Raw genomic sequence first — 27,449 nt, 5'->3', positions numbered from 1 at the left:
ACTATTATGGGGCACAGTAGGAGGCACTGTTATTAGGGCAGTATTACACTATTATGGGGCACAGTAGCCGGCACTGTTATTAGGGCAGTATTACACTATTACGGGGCACAGTAGGAGGCACTGTTATGGGGGCAGTATTACACTATTACGGGGCACAGTAGCTGGCACTGTTATTAGGGCAGTATTACACTATTATGGGGCACAGTAGGAGGCACTGTTATTAGGGCAGTATTACACTATTATGGGGCACAGTAGCTGGCACTGTTATTAGGGCAGTATTACACTATTATGGGGCACAGTAGGAGGCACTGTTATTAGGGCAGTATTACACTATTATGGGGCACAGTAGGAGGCACTGTTATTAGGGCAGTATTACACTATTATGGGGCACAGTAGCTGGCACTGTTATTAGGGCAGTATTACACTATTACGGGGCACAGTAGGAGGCACTGTTATTAGGGCAGTATTACACTATTATGGGGCACAGTAGCTGGCACTGTTATTAGGCAGTATTACACTATTATGGGGCACAGTAGGAGGCACTGTTATTAGGCAGTATTACACTATTATGGGGCACAGTAGCTGGCACTGTTATGGGGGCAGTATTACACTATTATGGGGCACAGTAGGAGGCACTGTTATTAGGGCAGTATTACACTATTATGGGGCACAGTAGGAGGCACTGTTATGGGGGCAGTATTACACTATTATGGGGCACAGTAGGAGGCACTGTTATGGGGGCAGTATTACACTATTACGGGGCACAGTAGCTGGCACTGTTATTAGGGCAGTATTACACTATTATGGGGCACAGTAGCTGGCACTGTTATTAGGGCAGTATTACACTATTATGGGGCACAGTAGGAGGCACTGTTATTAGGGCAGTATTACACTATTATGGGGCACAGTAGGAGGCACTGTTATTAGGGCAGTATTACACTATTACGGGGCACAGTAGGAGGCACTGTTATTAGGGCAGTATTACACTATTATGGGGCACAGTAGGAGGCACTGTTATTAGGGCAGTATTACACTATTATGGGGCACAGTAGCCGGCACTGTTATGGGGGCAGTATTACACTATTACGGGGCACAGTAGCTGGCACTGTTATTAGGGCAGTATTACACTATTATGGGGCACAGTAGGAGGCACTGTTATTAGGGCAGTATTACACTATTATGGGGCACAGTAGGAGGCACTGTTATTAGGGCAGTATTACACTATTATGGGGCACAGTAGCCGGCACTGTTATGGGGGCAGTATTACACTATTACGGGGCACAGTAGCTGGCACTGTTATTAGGGCAGTATTACACTATTACGGGGCACAGTAGGAGGCACTGTTATTAGGGCAGTATTACACTATTATGGGGCACAGTAGCCGGCACTGTTATGGGGGCAGTATTACACTATTACGGGGCACAGTAGCTGGCACTGTTATTAGGGCAGTATTACACTATTATGGGGCACAGTAGGAGGCACTGTTATTAGGGCAGTATTACACCATTATGGGGCACAGTAGCCGGCACTGTTATTAGGGCAGTATTACACTATTACGGGGCACAGTAGGAGGCACTGTTATGGGGGCAGTATTACACTATTACGGGGCACAGTAGCTGGCACTGTTATTAGGGCAGTATTACACTATTATGGGGCACAGTAGCTGGCACTGTTATTAGGGCAGTATTACACTATTATGGGGCACAGTAGCCGGCACTGTTATTAGGGCAGTATTACACTATTATGGGGCACAGTAGGAGGCACTGTTATTAGGGCAGTATTACACTATTATGGGGCACAGTAGGAGGCACTGTTATTAGGGCAGTATTACACTATTACGGGGCACAGTAGGAGGCACTGTTATTAGGGCAGTATTACACTATTATGGGGCACAGTAGCCGGCACTGTTATTAGGGCAGTATTACACTATTACGGGGCACAGTAGCTGGCACTGTTATTAGGGCAGTATTACACTATTATGGGGCACAGTAGGAGGCACTGTTATTAGGGCAGTATTACACCATTATGGGGCACAGTAGCCGGCACTGTTATTAGGGCAGTATTACACTATTACGGGGCACAGTAGGAGGCACTGTTATGGGGGCAGTATTACACTATTACGGGGCACAGTAGCTGGCACTGTTATTAGGGCAGTATTACACTATTATGGGGCACAGTAGCTGGCACTGTTATTAGGGCAGTATTACACTATTATGGGGCACAGTAGCCGGCACTGTTATTAGGGCAGTATTACACTATTACGGGGCACAGTAGCTGGCACTGTTATTAGGGCAGTATTACACTATTATGGGGCACAGTAGCTGGCACTGTTATTAGGGCAGTATTACACTATTATGGGGCACAGTAGCCGGCACTGTTATTAGGGCAGTATTACACTATGCACACAGCTGTGCAGCAGAATTACACCGCCATCACTTACGTTATACATTCTGCAGCTTCTGATAATCTGTTCACTGACAGAAGTGCAAGAAAGGCCTGAAAAATCCAATAATAACAGAATCTAACAAAAGAGAAGCGAGACCGTAGCAACGAGCAGACTCCCGCCCGACCCCAGAGCGCACACACTGGCATCTACTCACCACCAGATGGCGATAGAGCGGAAGAAGTCAGGCTGCCCGCCTCAGACATGGCGACGCGAGCCTCCCAGCCACCGGAAGTCATCCCGGACTGCCCACCCTGTAACCGGAAGCAGTTCTCCTAACACGTGTGTGTCCCTGAGCAGCGATGGAAGTGGAGCAGAGCGGAGCTGCCGGTATGTGCGGCGATCACGTATAGCTTAGCGATATATCCTGTACTGTAGTATAGCATAACCCTGCCTGTATATATCTGCCGGGATTACGTGATGTGGGGGAAAAGGGGACAGTAGAGCATCTGTCTGCAGCAACCAATCAGGAGGCTTCTTTTACAGCCTAATAGAAGTGTGAACTAGTATCTGGTTGATTTTAATTTATTTATATATATATACACACACACTCTCTCCAAATGCCCATGTAGTGATTGTCTGCAGCGGTCACATGACTGGAGGGGGACAGGCAGGTGAGGGCCCCTTCTAACTCCGGGGTTTAAGGTAGAAGCAGGCAGCGGGCGCTGGCTGTGGGGGAGAGTCCTTTGAGCCCAATTTTCCGCTCACCTTGCCTGTTTGTCAGACAGATGTGTGCAGCCTTTACCCTAAATAACAGTAAGATCAATGAGGACCTTTCACCAAGTATCTGGATGCACCATGTAGTAGCTGAATACCATATTATTATTTTTTTGCCAGCGATTAACTATTTGGCACCTAATAAGTTAACTTTTTTCTTAAGACCGTTTTCATTGGGGGCGTGTCCTTCTTCTCCCTGTAGGATGCTGACCAATCATAAGCAGGCAGCAACAGTCACAGGAGAGAAGAACACGCCCCCACCATAGCTTACAGCTTACTGAGCAGCAGCAGCTCCTGCGGTGGATGAGACTGCAGTCATTCTGCTCTTATTTTTCAGCTGTGTTCACACTAGGATAGCTGCGGCCATTACATCTTCTGGTGATGACTGCAGCAAGGGCATGGAGAGCTTCATCTGAGTTTATGGGGGATGTGGAAACTGCTGGGAGACCCTGTTGGACCGATCTAGGCTTCCGCAACATGGATCTTCATACAGAGGGTTCATCAAGCTGCCATGGCTCGAGATTAGTGATGAGCGAACGTGCTGGGATAAGGTGTTATCTGAGCATGCTCGGGTGCTAACCGAGTGTCTTCAGCGTGCTCGAAAAAAATAAGTTTTAGTCCCCGCAGTTGATCGACAGCCGCCACACATGCAGGAATTATCTGTTTGCGGTTGTCTAACAGATGTGAGACATGCAGCCGCGGTGACTTGAACATATTATACGAGCCATTCTCTTAGCACCCGAGCATGCTGAGATAACACCTTACCCCAGCACGTTCTCTGATCACTAATAATAAACCCTGATAATCCTGAATGGAAAGGGTTACACATGTGCTCAGTGTCTGCCCTATACAACTAGTCCCTGTTACTAGAGGGGCGGATGAGGGTCCCCTGTTCTAGTGATCACCGAAAGACCCAGGTTGATGCAGGTTCAATATTTGCTTCATTTTTCCGTCTTTTATTTCTTTTTTTCCGCTGCTCAACTAAATCCAAACGGCGCTCATCGTTTGAATTTAACTCAAATAAAAAATTTTTTTTGTTGGTATTTTTAATAATAATAACGTCACACAATCTTTTCAATACATTTAAAAAAAAAAAGAGAACAACTTTGAAGTGGGCTAAATCTTCTGGGTAAAAAAAAGCCAAAATAAATACCTATTACAATTTAACTTTTATTATATTATTTAAAATTTTAAAAAAATCCCCCCCCCCCCAAAAAAAAAAAAATATATAAAGTAAAATAGAAATTAGAAAAATAAACTCAATCTTGTAGATTGTGAGCCCTCGCAGGCAGGGTCCTCTCTTCTCCTGTACCAGCTGTGACTTGTATTGTTTAACCCCTTAATGACCTTGGGATTTTCTGTTTTTCCGTGTTCGTTTTTCGCTCCCCTCCTTCCCAGAGCCATAACTTTTTTATTTTTCCGTCAATATGGCCATGTGAGGGCTTATTTTTTGCAAAACAAGTTGTACTTTTGGACGACATCATTGGTTTTAGCATGTCGTGTACTAGAAAACGGGAAAAAAATTCCAAGTGCGGTGAAATTGCAAAAAAAGTGCAGTCCCACACTTGTTTTTTGTTTGGCTTTTTTGCTAGGTTCACTAAATGCTAAAACTGACCGGCGATTATGATTCTCCAGGTCATTACGAGTTCATAGACACCTAACATGTCTAGGTTATTTTTTATCTAAGTGGTGAAAAAAAATTCCAAACTTTGCTAATAAAAAAAAAAAAATTGTGCCATTTCCCGATACCCGTAGCGTCTCCATTTTTCATGATCTGGGGTCGGGTGAGGGCTTATTTTTTGCGTGCCGAGCTGGCGTTTTTAATGATTCCATTTCGGTGCAGATACGTTCTTTGGTCGCCCGTTATTGCATTTTAATGCAATGTCGCGGCGACCAAAAAAAACGTAATTCTGGCGTTTTGAATTTTTGTATCACTACGCTGTTTAGCGATCAGGTTAATGCTTTTTTTTATTGATAGATCGAGCGATTCTGAACTCGGTGATACTAATTGTGTGCAGGTTTGATTTTTTTTTATTGATTTATTTTAAATGGGGCGAAAGGGGGGTGATGTAAACTCTTATATATTTTTTATTTTTTTCACATTTTTTTTTTAACTTTTGCCATGCTTCAATAGCCTCCATGGGAGGCTAGAAGCTGGCACAACGCGATCGGCTCTGCTACGTAGCAGCGATCATCAGATCGCTGCTATGCAGCAGAAATGCAGGTGTGCTATGAGCGCTGACCACAGGGTGGCGCTCACAGCTAGCCGTGATCAGTAACCATAGAGGTCTCAAGGATCTCTGTGGTTACTATGCAGAAGCATCGCTGACCCCCGATCATGTGACGGGGGTCGGCGATGCGCTCATTTCGGGCCGAACGGCCGGAAGCGCCGGTTAAATGCTGCTGTCTGTGTTTAACCGGCATTTAACTAGTTAATAGCGGCGGGTGAATCGTGATTTCGCCAGCCGCTATTGCGGGCACATGTCAGCTGTTCAAAACCGCCGGAGCCCGCATCAAAGCGGGGATTCTGACCTCGGACATAATATCCCGTCCGAGGTCAGAAAGGGGTTAAGATTATTGTACTTGTTTTTATTATATATACCGCTCCTCACATTTAAAGCACCATGGAATAAATGGCGCTATGATAATAATAAATAATAATCTAAAAGGGAAGATCCAGATAATGTAACTAGTAATGGCTATTGTACAGATTAGAGGGCGCCCCCTATTGGAGGCACCAACAGCAGGCAAATAGTTTTCTGCCCAAGTGACCCTGGTAAATCCTGGTAATTGCTATACTAATTTATCAGTATCATCCGTCGGTGAGCAGGGGCGCCATTTTGCGGTCAAGCTATGGTATCAGCCTCCGCATCGAGGTAGGGACGTACCTGAGGTCTGCATTTGCTTGGTTCTTGTCTCTACTTTGAGGCCGGGTTCTTCTCACAGCCCAGAAAGTTTTCCAGTTTGACCAGTGATACATACGTAGCGGCCGCACACTTCTCTTCTTCCCTGTTCTAATAGATTGATACAATGTATCATCGTGATGCTGCATGGTTCCGAGCGTCCACCAGAGGTCACTGTTGCTCCATTGCTGACTTATAGCACTTCTATGGCGGAAGCAAAGCTCCCAGCATCCTCTGCTGTGGTACATTTATCTCTCTACACCTAAAATCTCCTTTTATCTATTACTATTAAATGTGCTTTCAGGTTCCGAGGACTCCGATTTTGGAGATGGCAGTTTTCCTTCCGATGGAGGAGAGGAGCACGATGCGTCCGACCATGAAACCGATGACCAGGCGGAGTCCGACGACCCTAATAAAGGCTGGGCGGACGCAATGGCCAAAATCCTCAGCAAGAAAGTCCCCTCGGATAAGGCCAGCACCATCCTGGTGAAGAGCAAGAAGCTGAAAAAGGAGAAGGAAAAAGAGAAGCAGGAGTGGCTGGAGAAAAAGGAGCAGGTGAGTAACGAGCGGGAGATGTGGCCGCCCCCTGTGGGGGGAGGTGAGACCAGTAGACAAGAAGCCCCTGAGTTCCCCTCTTTCATCAGTTCGGTGAAGTTTTTAGTTTTCCTTATTTTTCAGCTTCTGTATTACAGCAGGGAAATCATCTGATCGGCGCAGAGCGAGAAACCACAGCAGCGGCCACTGCAGGCCAAATGTGGTATTACATGGCGACTCCTAGAAATGGCCAAGTAATACATAGATCCGGTCTGCCAGGGTCGTCCCACTGTCCTGGACCATGCAATGTGCCTAATTGTGCAGTCACACCCCGCGTTCTCATATCCGGGGGTGACCAGACTGATTTACCATTCAGAAACCTGGGAAAGGTGGATGGTGCTGGCGGGAACATTCGTCTGGACATGTTGCTTGTCACTTGCTTTTCTAGAACTGGAGAAATAACTAAAATAGTGAACAGATTTTTAACCTTTCTTTTGGCGCCTCACAGAAGCGGACATAAAGACTTTATAGTTATTCCCTCAGGGAAATCCCTTAAAGGGGTTGTCCTCTACTTGGGGCAACCCCCTTCTTAAATGCTATAGTCTCTCTGGTAACATGAACCTCTCGTACCAGCAATGTCGGCACCTGGTCTCCTGAGGATCGCGGGATATGATGCCACGTGACCACTGCAGCCAATCGGCCGTCACTAATGGGCTGCAGTTCTCATACCTCCGCTGAACGTCCAAGGTTTGTCTGAAGGAATTGGCCGCTAATTGGCCCCTGGGCTCACGTGGCATAATGTCTCCGGAGACCTGGCGCCATCAACACTGGAACGGTGCCGGTGCCGAAGGTGATAATAAGGGGATGTTATTTTGGGGCTTATAGGAGTTGTCTGAGTTGTGGACGACCCCTTTAACCCTCTCCCAGTATAGGATGTAATGATAGATCCTGTAAAGATGTATGGAGCAGACTCGGGAGTTGAGCCCGCTCCCAACCACTGGTTTACAGTCAGTATTTGCTATTAACATCACTGATTGGAGCAATTTCTGTTTTAACTTTTATAGAGGTAGCCCACTACTCAGACAACCTCTTCCCCAACACTGTTTTCCCTTATAATACATCTATGCGCCACTCGGGTGCTGCCGGGGCGCCACTCAGGTGCTGCCTGCATTGAGCCTCCCAAGGCTCGCGGAGCATTATGTCACTGCTGACACCGCTGGGATGGTATCGGAGGCGACTATAGGTGGTGTTTTTATTATACTTGATGAAAACAGTTGATTGACAAGGGCTTGTCGTACTTGTGCACGGCTCCTTTAAATGCCACAGTCAATACTGGCTGCAGCATTTGCCTGGTGCAGTCAGTTAGCGTCACTCTGATCCCTGTTCCCGGCCTGTGATTGCCATCTTGATACTCCAAGGAAGCCCAGCCTGTGGCTCCTGATCTTATGAGATCAATATTTTTACTGTATACCATAGCCCCCCAGGTAGAGGGGGCAGAGGTAGACAAGTGAGTGAAATCAAATTAAAATAAAACATTTAATCAATTTAATTATTATAAAATTATTATTATTATTTAAATAAATTATTATTAAAACATTAAATTACTAATAATAGTAATATCAGATTAAATCATTCAACTTTTCCTAATAGAAAAAAATGTAGGAGTTATAATAAAAAATGTATTAGGTGTTGTGCATCTCTTAACTTTTCTATGTTGATAGATTAGACTTTATTGAACCCTTATAATAAACGCTGTAAAGCATTAAAAAAAAACACTTGACATGCAAAAAAAAGGCTTCACCCAGCTCCATCAACCTAAAAAGAAAAAAGTCACTAAAATATATAAAACTATGCAAGTTTTACATCTGACCTGGAGAATCGTGTCGGCGTTTTTTTTTTTTTGCACAATAATCAGTGAAAACTAAACCAAAATGATAATGGTGGAATCACATTCTTTTTCCTCCCATCGTTTTATGCCATTTGTCAAACTTCATAGCATAGAGGCGTACCACCATCAGTTCAGGACAGAAAAGTGATTGGTCAATGGCAGGAGAAATATGTAATAGGAAACAAGGGAAGTTCCAGCACCTATAGTGCAGGCAGAATGCCCAAGAGAAATCTCCCTGGTCAAAAAAAAAGAGAGTATGGCAAGTTACAGGCACTAGGAATTGAAATATTCCTTAGTACAGAAAAGTTCTCAATATTTTCCTTTTTTTTTTTCATTCGGACTCCTGATGTTTTTCGTTTGCCTCCTTGTGGTTCCTCGTGACGGACGGGAGGAGAGATCGCAGCGCGGCCCCCTCATTTTCAGCCGCTTCAGTCGTCTCCTGCGTTGCCCCCTTCCTTCTCCCTCACCTTCACTTTTGTATCGCAGATTGATAAAAAGCGTCAGTGGGAGATGATGTGCCGAGTCAAGACGGACGTGGTGAAAGATCGGGAAGCCGAGCGCAGTCTGCAGAGGATCGCCACACGGTAACGCCAGCGGTTTACTTCCTTTTCACATTTCTTTTTTTCTCCCAAACTAATAATGAAGGTTTATACATGAAGCGCAATCTGGATCCAATAAGAGTTTTCTTTTTTTTCCACATTCGCCGCAGAGGAGCCGAAAGATTTATGGAGAAGACGCCGAACAAAGGGTCTAATAGGAAAAGATAAAATGTGCACATTTCTATGTATCTGTCGTGTCTAGAAATATCTGAGCCCGGTGTAAGAGTCCGCAGGTTCCCCAGTAGTCACAGCAGGCTCTCATGTGTGTGTGACTACTGCTCAGCCGTCCTCATCAGCTCCTTACTAGTCACAGCCAGCTCCCCCAGTAGCCTCATTCAGCCTAGACCACCAAACGGCCCCCGGTAGACAAACCTGGACTCCCAATAGAGTTCCCTTCTACCAGTGGTCACGATGGGCCGTGTTGCAGCCCCTTCCAGATGGTCGCGGCCGGCCGTTCCACAGCCCCTACTGGCGGTTTGTGTCCCGCTTCACAGCCACTCTAGGCGGTTGCAGCGGCCCGGTTTGCAGCCCTACTCGACGGTCCGGTTTGCAGCCTACTCGGCGGCGCGGTTTGCTGCCCTACTCAGTGGCCTGGTTTGCTGCCCTACTTGGTGGCCATGTTTCGCAGCCCCTCTCGGCTGGCCGTTTTGCAGCCTTACTCGGTTGCCCCGTTTCGCTGCCCCTCTCGGCGGCCCCGTTTCGCAGCCCCTCTCAGCGGCCCGTTTTGCAGCCCTACTCGGTGGCCTTGTTTCGCGGCCCGGTTTGCAGCCCTACTCGGTGGCCCTATTTTGCGGCCCGTTTTGCAGCCCTACTCGGTGGCCCGTTTTGCAGCCCTGCTCGGTGGCCCGTTTTGCAGCCCTGCTCGGTGGCCCGTTTTGCAGCCCTGCTCGGTGGCCCGTTTTGCAGAGGACTGCAGCTTCCTGAACTTGTGCTCCAATTACATTTAATTAAAGGGTTCTTCTGGCCTCTTCCATTGACCATTTTCCTGTTCTGTCCCCGCAGAGGTGTCGTACAATTATTCAATGCTGTAAAAACCCATCAGAGTAACGTGAAAGAGAAGGTAAAAGAAGCCGGCCCTTCGGAGAGGAAGAAGAGTAAACTGATGATGTCTGTAACCAAGAGAGACTTTATTGATGTCCTGAGAGGGAAGGAGAGCAAAGGCGAAACAGCGGAGCGCCCGAGTCTGAGGAAGGTGCGTACCACCTGGTGAAATACATAGCACGGCTCCGGACCGTGCACATCGCTGGGAAGTACGGGCTCGTCTGCTCACACCCTATTGATGACCTGTCTGCAGGAGGTCTGTGGGGGTCCGACACCAATCAGCTGTTATTAGCTCCGGATGTCGGACTCCCACCGATCCCATACAGATATTGATCTCTCCTGTAACAACCACTTTAAGCAGGACAGTGGATGCCGCTAGGATCCCAGTTGTCCCGGCAGCAGGCCTTAGCGCAGCGCTCAATCTCCTCTCCACTCATTGTCTATGGGACTGGCTGAGCACCGCAGCGGAGCAGTGGGGGTAGAACGACCACCATCGGTAGCTCCCCGGTCACGTTCAGCCACAGACGACTGTCTCTCCCGACTGCCCCATTCACATGAGCGCTACACTGATCGGTGATATCTATGTAATACCCCTTTAAGCACCAATTATGACGAAGCCCAGCTTGTCCTCCTCGTGTAGACACTGCCAGCACAAGGCTCCTTCTCGTCTCTCCCGTTCCTTCACCTTACAGCACTGACCAGAACGTGCCGTGATCGCCCTTCTGACAAGTGCCGAGTAGTCACCGGGGGTTTCCGTACATTCCCCTCGGCAGTGCGCGAACGCTTCTGATAATGGCGGCAGCTCTGCTCCCTCCGATCTCCGCTGCAGATCCTACACAAGTCCGGGACAATGCTCCGTACAAAGACCTGATCTACAGACCGTTCCCTGGTGGCGCGCTGATGGGTACACTGTGTGATCTGCAGACTCGGGGGCTGCACTCGGCCCCTCTTACACCTCTGTGGGGTTTGCTTTACTTCATCTAAGTGCTTTTCAGATGCCAGGAAGCCATGCTTGATCCAACTACCACAGAAACATTGTGTCATGTGGTTTCTGTTTGTGTGGTCCCCTGAAAATTACTGAGGAGTAGATACTCAGAAACACATGCCTGATACAGAAGGGGTCCCACAGATCCGTCTACTGGCCGCGTCTACTGACAAGCTATTAGCTTTTAATGGGGGTCCCGTTTTTTTAACTATTCCACTCACTATTCTGCTGGTGCAGTCACTGTGTACATACATTACATTACTGATCCTGAGTTACATCCTGTATTATACCCCAGAGCTGCGCTCACTATTCTGCTGGTGCAGTCACTGTGTACATACATTACATTACTGATCCAGAGTTACATCCTGTATTATACCCCAGAGCTGCGCTCACTATTCTGCTGGTGCAGTCACTGTGTACATACATTACATTACTGATCCTGAGTTACCTCCTGTATTATACCCCAGAGCTGCACTCACTATTCTGCTGGTGCAGTCACTGTGTACATACATTACATTACTGATCCTGAGTTACATCCTGTATTATACCCCAGAGCTGCACTCACTATTCTGCTGGTGCAGTCACTGTGTACATACATTACATTACTGATCCTGAGTTACATCCTGTATTATACCCCAGAGCTGCACTCACTATTCTGCTGGTGCAGTCACTGTGTACATACATTACATTACTGATCCTGAGTTACATCCTGTATTATACCCCAGAGCTGCACTCACTATTCTGCTGGTGCAGTCACTGTGTACATACATTACATTACTGATCCTGAGTTGCATCCTGTATTATACCCCAGAGCTGCACTCACTATTCTGCTGGTGCAGTCACTGTGTACATACATTACATTACTGATCCTGAGTTACCTCCTGTATTATACTCCAGAGCTGCACTCACTATTCTGCTGCTGCAGTCACTGTGTACATACATTACATTACTGATCCTGAGTTACCTCCTGTATTATACCCCAGAGCTGCACTCACTATTCTGCTGGTGCAGTCACTGTGTACATAAATTACATTACTGATCCTGTACTGATCCTGAGTTACATCCTGTATTATACTCCAGAGCTGCACTCACTATTCTGCTGGTGCAGTCACTGTGTACATACATTACATTACTGATCCTGAGTTACATCCTGTATTATACTCCAGAGCTGCACTCACTATTCTGCTGGTGCAGTCACTGTGTACATACATTACATTACTGATCCTGAGTTACATCCTGTATTATACCCCAGAGCTGCACTCACTATTCTGCTGGTGCAGTCACTGTGTACATACATTACATTACTGATCCTGAGTTACATTCTGTATTATACCCCAGAGCTGCACTCACTATTCTGCTGGTGCAGTCACTGTGTACATACATTACATTACTGATCCTGAGTTACATCCTGTATTATACTCCAGAGCTGCACTCACTATTCTGCTGGTGCAGTCACTGTGTACATACATTACATTACTGATCCTGAGTTACATCCTGTATTATACTCCAGAGCTGCACTCACTATTCTGCTGGTGCAGTCACTGTGTACATACATTACATTACTGATCCTGAGTTACATCCTGTATTATACTCCAGAGCTGCACTCACTATTCTGCTGGTGCAGTCACTGTGTACATACATTACATTACTGATCCTGAGTTACATCCTGTATTATACTCCAGAGCTGCACTCACTATTCTGCTGGTGCAGTCACTGTGTACATACATTACATTACTGATCCTGAGTTACATCCTGTATTATACCTCAGAGCTGCACTCACTATTCTGCTGGTGCAGTCACTGTGTACATACATTACATTACTGATCCTGAGTTACATTCTGTATTATACCCCAGAGCTGCACTCACTATTCTGCTGGTGCAGTCACTGTGCACATACATTACGTTACTGATCCTGAGTTACATCCTGTATTATACTCCAGAGCTGTACTCACTATTCTGCTGGTGCAGTCACTGTGAACATACATTACATTACTGATCCTGAGTTACATCCTGTATTATACTCCAGAGCTGTACTCACTATTCTGCTGGTGCAGTCACTGTGAACATACATTTCATTACTGATCCTGAGTTACATCCTGTATTATACCCCAGAGCTGCACTCACTATTCTGCTGGTGCAGTCACTGCACATACATTACATTACTGATCCTGAGTTACCTCCTGTATTCTACTCCAGAGCTGCACTCACTATTCTGCTGGTGCAGTAACTGTGTACATACATTACATTACTGATCCTGAGTTACATCCTGTATTATACCACAGAGCTGTACTCACTATTCTGCTGGTGCAGTCACTGTGTACATACATTACATTACTGATCCTGAGTTACATCCTGTATTATACCCCAGAGCTGCACTCACTATTCTGCTGGTGCAGTCACTGTGTACATACATTACATTACTGATCCTGAGTTACATCCTGTATTATACCCCAGAGCTGCACTCACTATTCTGCTGGTGCAGTCACTGTGTACATACATTACATTACTGATCCTGAATTACGTCCTGTACTATACCCCAGAGCTGCACTCACTATTCTGCTGGTGCAGTCACTGTGTACATACATTACATTACTGATCCTGAGTTACATCCCGTATTATACCCCAGAGCTGCACTCACTATTCTGCTGGTGCAGTCACTGTGCACATACATTACATTACTGATCCAGAGTTACATCCTGTATTATACCCCAGAGCTGCACTCACTATTCTGCTGGTGCAGTCACTGTGTACATACATTACATTACTGATCCTGAGTTACATCCTGTATTATACTCCAGAGCTGTACTCACTATTCTGCTGGTGCAGTCACTGTGTACATACATTACATTACTGATTCTGAGTTACCTCCTGTATTATACTCCAGAGCTGCACTCACTATTCTGCTGGTGCAGTAACTGTGTACATACATTACATTACTGATCCTGAGTTACATCCTGTATTATACCACAGAGCTGTACTCACTATTCTGCTGGTGCAGTCACTGTGTACATACATTACATTACTGATCCTGAGTTACATCCTGTATTATACCCCAGAGCTGCACTCACTATTCTGCTGGTGCAGTCCCTGTGTACATACATTACATTACTGATCCTGAGTTACATCCTGTATTATACCCCCAGAGCTGCACTCACTATTCTGCTGGTGCAGTCACTGTGTACATACATTACATTACTGATCTTGAGTTACATCCTGTATTATACCCCAGAGCTGCACTCCCTATGTTGCTGGTGCCGTCACTGTGTACATACATTACATTACTGATCCTGAGTTATATCCTGTATTATACCCCAGAGCTGCGCTCACTATTCTGCTGGTGCAGTCACTATGTACATACATTACATTACTGATCCTGTATTATACTCCAGAGCTGCACTTACTATTCTGCTGGTGCAGTCACTGTATACATACGTTACTGATCCTGAGTTACACCCTGTATTATACCCCAGAGCTGCACTCACTATTCTGCATATCTGTGAATATGCCCCGTATAAGGCCTGTCCTCTGTCCCTCTCTCCTGTTCTGGCCTCTCGGATCTTGCATCCTATGACTCCTCGGTGGACAGTCTGTCTCCGGTCCTGAGACATCTGTGGACGGTTTTGCAGCCTCTGCTGTGTGAGTTCCCCATTTGCAGCCTCTGCTGGGTGAGTTCCCCATTTTCCGCCTCTGTTATGGCCAGCACTGTTTCAGTCGCTGACATCCAGCAGAGTGCACAGAACATCTGATCGTGTCTCTCTATCTGGAAGTTGCAGCAAAGCTTTCTTTGCTTTTACGTGAAACCCTGTAGGAAAGTAGTTTCCTGCATAATGAGCGAGCGGCGGCTCCAGCGTTATCTGCGCCTGTTCCCCGTACACCTTGAAAGAGTTTATTACGGATTGTGCCGTCTCGAGCTTTGGATTTCATTAACTTTATGGCTTTTATGATCCGCGCTTCACATCTAGAGCCAAGCGAGCCGGACGGCGTGTTCATCAGGAGTACATTACCGTGACTGCGCCTCCACATCACACAGCACTTCTGTTAATTTGTACAATGGCGGTGGCAGCCGTTTCATGTTCTAGGTATTACAGCGATGGTTTATGTGGCTCCAAGAGCTGCACCTCACCGCAGTAGCCGGGAGGACCCGCTCTGCTTCTGGGGCTACCAAATTATTAACCCAGTAGTGGCTGCACTTTGTTATGCAACGCCACTTTTTTGGAAGAACGCTTGTTCCCCATCATTGGCCCCAACAGATCAGTAACGGAAGTTTACAAATCTGCAACAATACACAAATTGTATGGGAATAGAGTAGTGACATCTGGCGGTATAAATGGGCACCATTATGGGCAAAAAAGAAAGCATTAAACATCCGAGGCCCAAATCATTACGGCGTTTGCTCCTGTTTTTCTTTTTAATATATTTGTTGGGTGTTTTTCACCTATTTTTCGTTTGCACTTTACTTTTTTAATTTGCACCTTTTTAAAGCCTTTTATACACCTTAGCCTGTTTGTTTTTTCTGTTTTTTTTGTCCATCACTGTGGGTAGGGTTTCAGGTCTCCAGATATTTTCAGCTGCTTCATCAAATGCAACTTTTTAAAAAGTCACAAAATGTTCTCCAGCCTTTCCTTTATGCCTGTGGTTTGTATCCACTAAATCAGGGATGTCAAACTCATATACACAGAGAGCCAAAATTAAAAGCTCTGACAGTCGCCGGCCAACCTTGATATTTATTTAAAAAATGTCTACAATTCAGGAAGTTTTTCTTTATTAAATATAACGATGAACTTTTTCTTATTTAAACAAACTTTGCCCCAAAAAACAAAGTATATTTTAATTAATAGATATTTTAATAAAATATTGGAATAATATAATGTGATATGTAAGAGCAGTAAAAAGGTAATGGCCTAATATAAATATGTAATAACAAAGGATAAAAAACCTTTACTAATACAGATACTAAATTATGATGCAAACAAAAGTGCTCCCAAACACTGTATTCCCCACACAGCCCTCCATACAGTATAATGGCTCCACATAGTGCTCCATACACTATAGTGGCCCCAGATAGTGCTCCATACACTATAATGGCCCCAGATAGTGCTGCATACAGTATAATGGCTCCACATAGTGCTCCATACAGTGTAATGGGACCATATACTGCTCCATACAGTATAATTCACCCCACAGTGCTCCATACAGTATAATGGCCCCGCATAGTGTTCCATACAGTATAATGGCCCCAGATAGTCCTCCATACAGTATAATGGCTCCACATATTGCTCCATACAGTGAAATGGGACCACATAGTGCTCCGTATAGTATAATGGGACCATATACTGCTCCATACAGTATAATTAACCCACACAGTGCTCCATACAGTATAATGGCCCCGCATAGTGTTCCATACAGTATAATGGCCCCGCATAGTGTTCCATACAGTATTTTGGGACCACATAGTGCTCCGTATAGTATAATGGGACCACATACTGCTCCATACAGCATAATGCGTCCCCACAGTGCTCCATACAGTATAATGGCCCCGCATAGTGCTCCATACAGTATAATGGCCCCGCATAGTGCTCCATATAGTATAATGGCCCCACATAGTGCTCCATACACTATAGTGGCCCCAGATAGTGCTCCATACACTATAATGGCCCCAGATAGTGCTCCATACACTATAATGGCCCCAGATAGTGCTGCATACAGTATAATGGCTCCACATAGTGCTCCATACAGTGTAATGGGACCATATACTGCTCCATACAGTATAATTCACCCCACAGTGCTCCATACAGTATAATGGCCCCGCATAGTGTTCCATACAGTATAATGGCCCCGCATAGTGTTCCATACAGTATAATGGCCCCAGATAGTCCTCCATACAGTATAATGGCTCCACATAGTGCTCCATACAGTGAAATGGGACCACATAGTGCTCCGTATAGTATAATGGGACCATATACTGCTCCATACAGTATATATCTAACCCACACAGTGCTCCATACAGTATAATGGCCCTGCATAGTGTTCCATACAGTATAATGGCCCCGCATAGTGTTCCATACAGTATTTTGGGACCACATAGTGCTCCGTATAGTATAATGGGACCACATACTGCTCCATACAGCATAATGCGTCCCCACAGTGCTCCATACAGTATAATGGCCCCGCATAGTGCTCCATACAGTATAATGGCCCCGCATAGTGCTCCATATAGTATAATGGCCCCACATAGTGCTCCACACAGTATAATGGCCCTGTATAGTGCTCCATACAGTATAATGGCCCCGCATAGTGCTCCATACAGTGTAATGAGACCACATAGTGCTCCGTATAGTATAATGGGACCACATACTGCTCCATACAGTATAATGCACCCCCACAGTGCTCCATACAGTATAATGGCTGCGCATAGTGTTCTATACAGTATAATGGCCCTGCATAGTGCTCCATACAGTATAATGGCCCTGCATAGTGCTCCATACAGTGTAATGGGACCACATACTGCTCCATACAGTATAATGCACCCCCACAGTGCTCCATACAGTATAATGGCCCTGCATAGTGCTCCTTATAGTATAATGTCCTGCATAGTGCTCCTTATAGGATAATGGGCCCACATAGTGCTCCGTATAGTATAATGGGCCCACATAGTGCTCCCTATAGTATAATGGGCCCACATAGTGCTCCATACAGTATAATGCACCCCCACAGTGCTCCATACAGCATAATGGCCCCACATTAAAAAAAAATAAAAAGATACTCACGTCTGCCGTTCCTCTGCGCATTGGTACAGCATGCGCATTATAATGACATAATCACGCTGAGGCGTCGGACGCGGAGGGGAAATAAAGCTGCAAAACTTCCAACGAGTCTCCCCCCAGCTCTGCCCATCTTGCCTCTGTCGATCTCCTTTGTGCTTCTTTACCAGAAGTGCTGTTTACACCCCGTTTATATTTTCAGCATCTGATGAATATTTGCTTTATGTTCTCTGCCCCTTCACCCACCGAGCACAGTGCCCATATGGTGTTCATTATTTTTGGGACTGGGGCCAGCGCTCCCCCTTTCATATCATCCTGTCTTTTTATAAAGACATTTCGTTATCCTCATACAACCTATTGCTTTTTTTGTCATTGTCTTTCCCGGGGTCTTACTGTGTTCTGTGGGGTTTTTTTTTTTTTGGTTCTCGGCACTTAATTTATTTGTGGCCCTTTGGGGAACAATGAATCAGATCAAACACGCACGTTCTTGCTCGCCAAGATCTCTGCTCCAGAAATCGTATTTGGGGGGTTTATGAAGTCACTTCCATCTAAGAGGGTAATACATCTATCTGAGCGTTTTCATGTCATGCGTTGGTTTTGTTTTATACTACCCCGGTCTCATGTTGCTCGTGTTCTTGATGACTTGCTTCTTGGCTACTGGAAATGTTAGATGTTTAGTCAATTCCTCCTGCTGACGGCTCATCGTTTTCCTGAGGTTAAGTAAAGTTAGGTGCCAGAAGATGGGAATATTTAACCTATTGTTGGCTTTTTTTTTTCCCTAACAATTTTTGCGGGATTTATGAAGACTTTTGTGCCAGTTTTTTGTCTTTTAAGAATGCCGGAAATTGCGTTGCGTGTCGTTTTACCGAGCGTCCGATGGAGTGACGTAAAGCCACCACCACCGGACTCTGGAGGAGACGTGTTCTGTGCAGTGATGGATCGCACTTCTCTATCTGCGTCTGATGGAGGAGTCTGGGTTTGGTGATCCCAGGAGGACGTTACCCCCTGACTGCATTGTACCCCCTGTACAGATGGTGGAGGAGGATAATGCTATTGCCTTGGTTTTCAGTGGGCGGCCGAGGCTCCTTCACTTCAGTGTTGGGAAATCTTCAGCACAAGATTTTGTGGACAATTGTCGCTTCAGCTTTGTTGGGGCAGTTTGGAGAAGATCCTTTTCTGTTCCCCATGACTGTGCCCAGTTCCCAAGGTCCATTCAGATATGGTTGGTGTGGAAGAACATGACCGGTCGCAAATAGCCCTGACCTTCACCCCATCCAACAGCTTCGGGATGAACTAGACCGGAGATTGTGAGCCCGGCCTCTCCCCAACATCACGGTCTGACCTCCCGAATACTCTTCTGGGTGAAGGAGCAAAAATTCCAGAATCTTGTAGCAATCCTTCCCTGAAGAGCAGGAGCCATTATATCCGCAGAGGCACCATCTCCTTATTACCATCCATGCATGTAGATTGGTAGGTCAGAAAAGCTCCTGGAAGTGTCATGTGGAGGGGGCACATAGTTTTCTCCATATGAGACCTGAACAGTAAATTCTCATGAACTGAAGTCGATCTAATTTTCTGTCAGGATTTTCAGGCCGAAAATTCGGCAATGGATTACAGCGGCACATTAATGGTGCAGTATGTCAGTTTTTGTTGCATTGTTGAATATTTTGCCGATTGAGTTCTTTAGGGAAGACAAAATTTGCAGCAAAATCCATGAGCTCAGAACAAGAACATTTTTCCTATAAGCCTGAGACAATAATTATATATTCCCTTCCCCTGGCTACAGCCAAAGTGCATGATATCTGGAGGCATTGTGTATGTAGAGTAGTTAGTGAGCAGGCTTACCAGGCCATGGAGTGAGGCGAGGTGGTTTTAGGGCAGGCCACGTGAGCAAATCTACACACCGAAGTCCACTCTACTTAGTGTGGATCATCTTTTGTGGTTTTTCCATAGCTTCTAGATTTTCCACAGAAGCTTCAGTACATCACGAGATGAGTCCTAAGTCTGTATTGTGATGGTCTGGTGTCCTTAGTGGTTCGGCCGGCTGTGCTAAGACACAGGATATGAAAAAGACCGCTGCTTTCAGCAAACGTAACATCACTTTCTATGGGCAAAAACAATAAGCTTAGCATGTTCGAGTTGGACGGGACCTCCAGGGTCATCGTGTCCAACCTCCTGCTCAATGCAGGATTCACTAAACCATCTCAGACAGATGTCTGCCCGGCTTGTGTTTGAAGACTTCCATTGAAGGAGAACTCACCACCTCTCGTGGACGCCTGTTCCACTCATTGATCACCCTCACTGTCAAAAAGTTTGTCAAATATCTAATGTGTCTCCTCCCATTCAGTTTCATTCCATGTGCAAATGAGCATAATGATGATCTCCCTACACTGTGACAGCCCTTCATATATTTGTAGACCGCTATTAAGTCTCTTAGCCTCCTTTTTTGCAAGCTAAACATTCCCAGATACTGTAACCATTCCTCGTAGGACATAGTTTGCAGTCCACTCACCATCCTGGTCGCTCTTCTCTGAACTTACCGTAGCTTTTTTGTTTCTCCGCTGATGGAGCTGTATGGGTACTTGTTTTAATTGACTCGGCGATGCCAAATATGTGTATTGTTTTGTTTTTTTACATAAATATTTGTATTTATGGGAATCATTTTTTATTTTTATTTTTTTATTACTTTGTTATTTTCTCCTTCGCCTCATTGGGGGACACAGCCCGTGGGTGTATGCTGCTGCAGCTAGGAGGCTGACACTAAGTGATACAAAAAAAAGTTCTCTCCTCCCCTGCAGTATACACCCTCCTGCTGGCTCTCAGCTAACCAGTTCTTGCTTAATGTCCATAGGAGGCACACAGACGGGTCTGCTATTCAGACCCAAAACTTTCTTATTTTACTTTTACCTTTTACATTTTTTATTTTATTTTTTCCACGGACGAATGGGGCCCTTCAAGGGCACCGATCTCCCCGCACCATCAACAGGCGAGCACGGAGAGTGTCGCCTCTCCGTATCCTCTCCTGCGATGTGGGATTCCATGCCTGGGCTGATTCTTAGGGGCGACGGGACCCTTCAAGGGCACTGATCTCCCCACACCATCAACAGACGAGCACATGGAGTGTCGCCTCCACGTACCCTCTTCTGCAGCCAGGCCTAATGCCGGACAACTGGCCCTGTCCACCCGGGGGCTGAACTCCATGGATGTACAGAGGCCCCTCTCTATGGTGTCCGAGCAGCCCCCACTGTCCCACCACTGTTAAAGCGGATGGCACAAGGAGGTGGACGGTTCCTCTCCACCTCCCTATCAAAGGGGTGATGGATTGACGTTTATCCCTCCATCCCTGCACCATCCACGCTGCAATACCTGACCTGCAGCAGAACAAACTCAGTCATCCGCAGCAGCTCCATGCCAGGACGCGCACCGATGGTGAGTGGATCCTGTCAGAGGTGGACCTCTGCAGCGGGATATTCACATGCTCACAGGCAGTCTCAGGCTTCCCTGTGGCCTACATCCCTGAGGTAACGCTCCAGCCGGCTGCAAAAATTTAGCCCCCGTCTTCGGCCGATGTGTAGGCCGCACCCCGGAAGCCGCACCCGCACTATGGCACCCTGAGGCGGCTCTGCCCTCCGTTCTGGCGCTTCTCACCTGGCACGGAAGCGCTCAGTTTTTCTCGGCCACTACAACGCCCTCACTTCTGCCGCTGGTATCGCTCCCGCCGGCTGCAGAAATTTAGGCCCTGGCTTGGGCTTATTCATGGAAGTCTAGTGGCTCCACCCCCCGAATTGGCTCTTCTCACTCTCTGCGAGATTTTATCACCTCTGCAACTCCCGGTGGCCATCTTGGTCCACCCGGCCGGCTCACACAGGGGCAACGACTTTGCATTAAAGGGGCACAACGACTGCAACATGACCTGTATTCCCTTGTCTTAAAAGCACATGACCAGTATTCCCTGGTCTAAAAGGCACATGACCTGTATTCCCTGGTCTAAAAGGCACATGACCAGTATTTCCTGGTCTTAAAGGCACATGACCAGTATTCCCTGGTCTAAAAGGCTCATGACCAGTATTCCCTGGTTTTAAAAGCACATGACCAATCCAACGCCGGTCACCCTAAATGAGCTCAGGAGCCCTCCACCGCTAATCCCAGTTTATCCCAGAGTACCTAGTTCCCTCAGTGGACTTCGTCACTGACCGCAATCCATGGTTTCTCTGACCAAGAGATTGAATCCCTCCATGTTCCCTCTGTGGCTCGGAGTGCTCGCAGGACCGATATACATGGTCCCTGTCCTACAATGGGAGGCGTCGGCTAGCAGTGGCCGCAAGTATTCTAGAAACGTACAGGCTTCTAGAAACGTACAAGCATCTAGAAAACGGAAGTTTTCATTTCATGATCTCTCTCCCCAAGGATTTGCTGAGAACACTGAATATAGATCGGATATTGCCTTGGACCTGGACTTGCCAGAGCTTAAGTAAAAGATGGACTCACCTATTTATATCATCAACCAATCTCTGTACATTGACGAGGACTCTGGTTCTGCTCTAGACTACGCAGTGTTACTCATAAGGAGACTAAACTCCCTCTTAGAGCATTTGCCATTCAGTCCAGATAAGCGATTCACTGGACAGAAGCCTCTACATGGGATGCCATGCCTGGTCTGATTTTTTAAGGGCGACGGGTCCTTTAAAGGGCACAATCTCCCCACACCATCAACAGATGAGCACATGGAGTGTCGCCTCCATGTATCCTCTCTGCATCCAGGTCTAACGCCAGACAACCTGTCCTGTCCACCCAGAGACCTGAACTCTGTGGATGTACAGAGGCATCCGAGCACCCCCCTCTGCATCACCACTGTTTAGCCGATGATGCAAGGAGGTGGACGATCCCTCTCCACTTCCCTGTTAAGAGGATGGTGGATCGAGGGTTCCTAATTTTTAACTCTGCACGTCAAAAGACAGCGGCGATGGCAAGAGACGATGACCTGCTGGATGCAGCCGCGCATTCTGCCACTTGGCAGATTAACTGGGTAGAATCTCCTGTGGTATACCTACCAGTATCCCTGCCCGATGCATCATCAGTTAAAAATACCACGGACTGTCAGATAGCAAATCTGGTTCGTTCTGTCTTGCGGCTTCGGGTTCAGCACTCTACCCTCCCTAGCCGCCGCATGTATTGCTAGAGCAATGGTCTCCTGGCTGGAGACTTTAACTACTTTAATTCACACCAGTAAACTTTTCCCGAAGACAGTACAACTGGCCAATCAAATCTTTTGAACGGGAGACTAACATAGGATCTTATGTTTCCTACAGACCCAACCAGCAGTTGAAGGGTTGTCCAGGACAGTCTAGATCTAAGGGATCTTGGTTCCAAAAAGGGGAACGAAAAGTAAGTCCGATCCTGGACCTCAAACTTCTAACAACCATTGACAAGGTCCTCCCTTCTTCGGATGGAGTTCCTCCCCTCAGCCATTACTTCAACAGAAAAAGGTGGAGTTTCTGGCATTCATTGACATTCGGGATGCTTACCCTCACATTCCTATTTTTCCCCTCTTCAAAAATACCTTCGCTTTTCCATTCGTGAACAGCATTTTCAAGTCACAACCTTGTCCTTCGGCGTTGCTACCTCACCGAGTGTTTGCAAGGGTCATGGCGGCTGTCATGTTCCTCTTGCACCCTAGAGGCGTGGTCGTCCTGCCCTGTTTGGTCGACTGTCTAGCTGCTCTACCAGGACTACGCTGAGTCGTATATATCACTTGCAATACCCTCTCACCTGGGCTGGCAGCTAAACTTAGACAAGTTCTCCTCATTTCCAGCCCAGCAGATATCCTTTTTGAGGATGATCCTGCACACTTCCAGAAGGATGGTAATTCTCCCTCGAGACAAGGTCATGGCCCTTTCAACAGGGAGCTCACGCACTTGATCACTCATCCCCTCATTTCATTCGATTTGCTAGGAGGTTTCTGAGGAAAAATGATGACAATGGAGGCAGTTTCCTTCACTCCGCTCGTTTTCAGCAAGTCAAACAGACTTTCAGACGGTGGTCTCTGAGCTCCTTCTTCATCCAGGGCCTTTCTCCCGGTTCAATGGTTATTAGTAACTACAATGCCAGTCTTCTCCCGATCATTACTCTGGAGATCTGAACGGTAGTCCTACAGCAGGTCCACTGCCTTCTGGCGGGTCCCCCCATCCGAATTCAATTGGATAATGCGACGACTGTGCCATACGTCAATCATCTAGCAGGTACCCACGGTCAGGCGCCATGGCCGAGGTACCTCACATTCTCTGATGGGCCGAGATCTATCATTCGGTGATCTCGGCAGTACATATCCCAGGAGTATAACTCTGGGCGGCTAACACATTCAGGGTTCCGCCTCAAGTGAGTGGGGACTTCACCCGGAAGTCTTCCATCAGACCTGCCTTCACTGGAGCTCTCCAGTTGTAGATCGGATGGCGTCCAGACTGAACGCCAATGTACTAGTTTGTGGTTCCGCCTCGGGATCCAAGAGCCATTTTGCACTGCATGCTCTGGTTCTTCCGTGGTACCAGTTTCCATAACTCCCTTTCCACTACTTCCGAAAGCCTTTCGGAAGCAGAAAGGGCCCCAGTGATCCTTGGGGATCCGCACTGACCATGTCAGTTTTTTGTTTGCGGAGCTAGTATCTTTCCGCCTTATTGCAACAAAACTGCAAGTAGGGACTTTCTCGCAGGGAGTTTTCACACGTAGTTCTTCCCTATTGCATACCGCTAGATCATTGGGACCTTAATGGTCCTGGAAGTCTTACAGTAGACTCCTTTTGATCCGGACAGATTTTACGATCAGGGAAGGTTGCCCTTTTTTCTCTGCGATATCCTCCTCCTGACGAGTCTTCAGAGCTAGCTGTTCTGTTCTTTCAGACTTTTTTCCCTTATTACCTTCAAGGCAAGGTTGTCCTCAGGCCATCCCCATCCCTTGTTACCAAGGTGGTATTGTATTACCACTGTTATGAGGGCATCGTTCTTCCCTCATCGCTTTCGGCACCAGTCCACAAAATGGAATGAGTTCCCCATATTCTGGACGAAGTGAGTGCTCTGAGTAGGTACGTGACGAGGACGGCGTCCTTCCGAAGGTTGGACGCTTTATTTGGACTTCCTGACAGTAAGAGGAAGGCTTCCTGACGTTTACAGGAAGGGTTTAGCCAGGCCATGTTAGCCTGGTGGATCCTTTTCACCATCCAGGAATCCTTCAGTGTTAGATGTCAGCCTATCTCCCTATTCTAGGCACCAGGCGTCGGCAAAGCACGCCTGCAAGCTTGCGGACTTGTCCAGTCCGCATGGCGGTGGCGTACTTGTAAGTAGCGGTTACACAGGGCCTGATCTGATGTTGTCCCCACCCAGGGACTGCTTTGGGACGTCCCTCGATCTGTGTCCCCCAATGAGGCGAAGGAAAAATAGGGATTTTTGTGTACCCACAGTAAAGTCCTTTTCTCCAAGCCATTCATTGGGGGACACAGCTCCCACCCTATTATTAGCTTGTGCTTGTTTTATAATTTGACATGCTATACTTTCATATATAATGTGACATGCTATACGCTCATATATTGTTATTGATCTCCTACTGCTTTTACACCGAACTGGTTAGCTGAGAGCCAGCAGGAGGGTGTATACTGCAGGGGAGCTAACTTTCTTTGTATCACTTAGTGTCAGCCTCCTAGTTGCAGCGGCATACACCCACGGTCTGTGTCCCCCCAATGAATGGCTCGGAGAAAAGGATTTTATGGTGCGTACACAAAAATCCCTATTTTTGGGGCAAAGCTCTTGGGCCACGCACGACCGCCATGACATACCTATACGTCATCAGTTGGGTAGTCCCATAGTCAATTAATGCTCTGCTCTGTCTCACGGTCCCATAGATCCACCTTCTCCATCCTTGTGTCGTGGTCTGAGCGTCTCCAAACCCGACCTTAAAATCCTCACAGGCACATATGTGGCTGTCAATTTCGGGTCAGGAGACCTGCAGCCGGTCCGTGCATCGTAGTTTGTACTCTGATGTCGGAATCCAACCTAAGTCTTAATGTTTAGTAAGAGGACATTTGCACCAAATTGAGATGCCTATATTGATAATTAAAGAAAAAATGTTGGGTTGGTTGTTTTGGGGGGTTTTTTTGCATTTTTTTTCTTTACAAGGTGAACGTTTGTTTTATCTTCTTGCCCCTTAACCAAAACTAAAACAAGGTTTCTATCATTTGAAAGTCTGAAGAAATTCCAGATTATCCATGTAATTGGCATCCACTTTGTCCAGTCAGTCGCTGGGTGGTCTACCCTTCTCATTGTCTCCATCATTACTGGTTTTATAGGTGAGGAGGTCTGGAGACAGTGTAGCATGTTACTTCTTCACATCTCATGTAAACAGAGATTCCTCTTGCCTTCTGTTCTGCATAGTCAGGGATTACCTTCATTATCTGGCTTGTGTACACAGGACAATATATTCTTTCCTTGAATGCCTCCCTTTAGGCTCCAGCAAATTGACACAGCTAATTAAACATAAAAATACCGAAGTGTCCTCCTACAATAGTGCTCAAGAGAGTGAGGTTTTGTTGGACTCCCGATGACCACAGGATGAGATTCTTTCGGACGTTGGGTTTTTATCTCCTTAGGTTTTAAGTCTGCTCAGAGTTGTGCTCATGCCTTCTGTGATTTGTCCCTGTCCTGATTGTTGCTGATGGTCATCTACTCCAGCATGGTTGCCTTTCCCAAAGTCCTTGGTGTCCTCATTATGTACCCAAACCAGGATAATGCTTTGGATGGAAGCTTCTACCTGATCTAAAGGCCACGTTTAACCATTTGGTTGAAAAAAAGGTATCCTTTCAGAAGGGAACCCATTATGTGATCAATTACCGAACAGCAGCCAGGGGGTGAGGAACATCAATGGTCTGCCCATGGATGTTTTGGGCCCTCTAGAGCAAGAATCTTTCTTTGTAGCCTCTCTAAAAGGCAAGTAAGGGTGCTGATCACGGGAACCTCTTTTTGTTAGCTCAGAATTGCCTAAGACTAAGTTCACGCCAGCGTCTCAATTCATGGACTTGTCATGGCAGAAAAAGGTGACCCTCGCTCCAGTCCACGTGTGTAGTTCTCTACTCCCACCACATTGTAGAGTTCACATTCTGTGTGCCGTTCAGTACAGTTATGGGCACAGACTCTCATGTAGTCGCACATGCTGATATTTAGGTTTCTTTCCTCTCGTGAATCAAAGATAGTCTATGAATTGTACTTTTAGAAAAGTGTTTTGCCGTTTTTTTTACCAAAGTCCAAAGTGGATTTCCTACAAACCACTTTTACCACGTACACACAGAATGTGACTGCTAGTCATCTGGCCGGGCGTGACAAAGGTTGCAGAATCTTCTCTTGGTGGATGTAGCATGAAGAAAAATAATCCATCATCTTGAGAAGATTTATTTCTGAAGACCTAATTTTTGGTTGTGATATTTTACGCCATTGTTGGTTAAAGAAGATCTGTCCAATCTGGATGGTCGGAGTTTAGCTTTCCATTATTTGCACTGGGAACATGGGAATGAGCCTCGATGATGGAGTGTTCACCAGGTG

The 27,449-nt window shown here is 46.4% G+C and overlaps 1 protein-coding gene across 1 annotated transcript in view; it reads left to right on the top strand.

Moving 5' to 3' along the window:
• The first annotated feature begins 2,663 nt into the window (after positions 1-2,663).
• The window catches only part of RRP15 (ribosomal RNA processing 15 homolog), a 28,468-nt gene continuing 3,682 nt past the window's right edge, over positions 2,664-27,449 (top strand). Inside the window, exons 1-4 of the mRNA XM_077282254.1 lie at positions 2,664-2,773; positions 6,368-6,618; positions 8,972-9,069; positions 10,087-10,276. Coding sequence (XP_077138369.1) covers positions 2,746-2,773; positions 6,368-6,618; positions 8,972-9,069; positions 10,087-10,276 — 567 coding nt within the window. The 5' untranslated portion in view covers positions 2,664-2,745. The remainder of the gene's footprint in view (positions 2,774-6,367; positions 6,619-8,971; positions 9,070-10,086; positions 10,277-27,449) is intronic.

This window comes from Ranitomeya variabilis, chromosome 2, assembly GCF_051348905.1.
Source record: "Ranitomeya variabilis isolate aRanVar5 chromosome 2, aRanVar5.hap1, whole genome shotgun sequence".
NCBI classification, from domain to species: Eukaryota; Metazoa; Chordata; class Amphibia; order Anura; family Dendrobatidae; genus Ranitomeya; species Ranitomeya variabilis.
The sequence above is the reverse complement of the archived record's forward strand: the minus strand, read 5'-3'. Positions and strand labels throughout refer to the sequence as shown.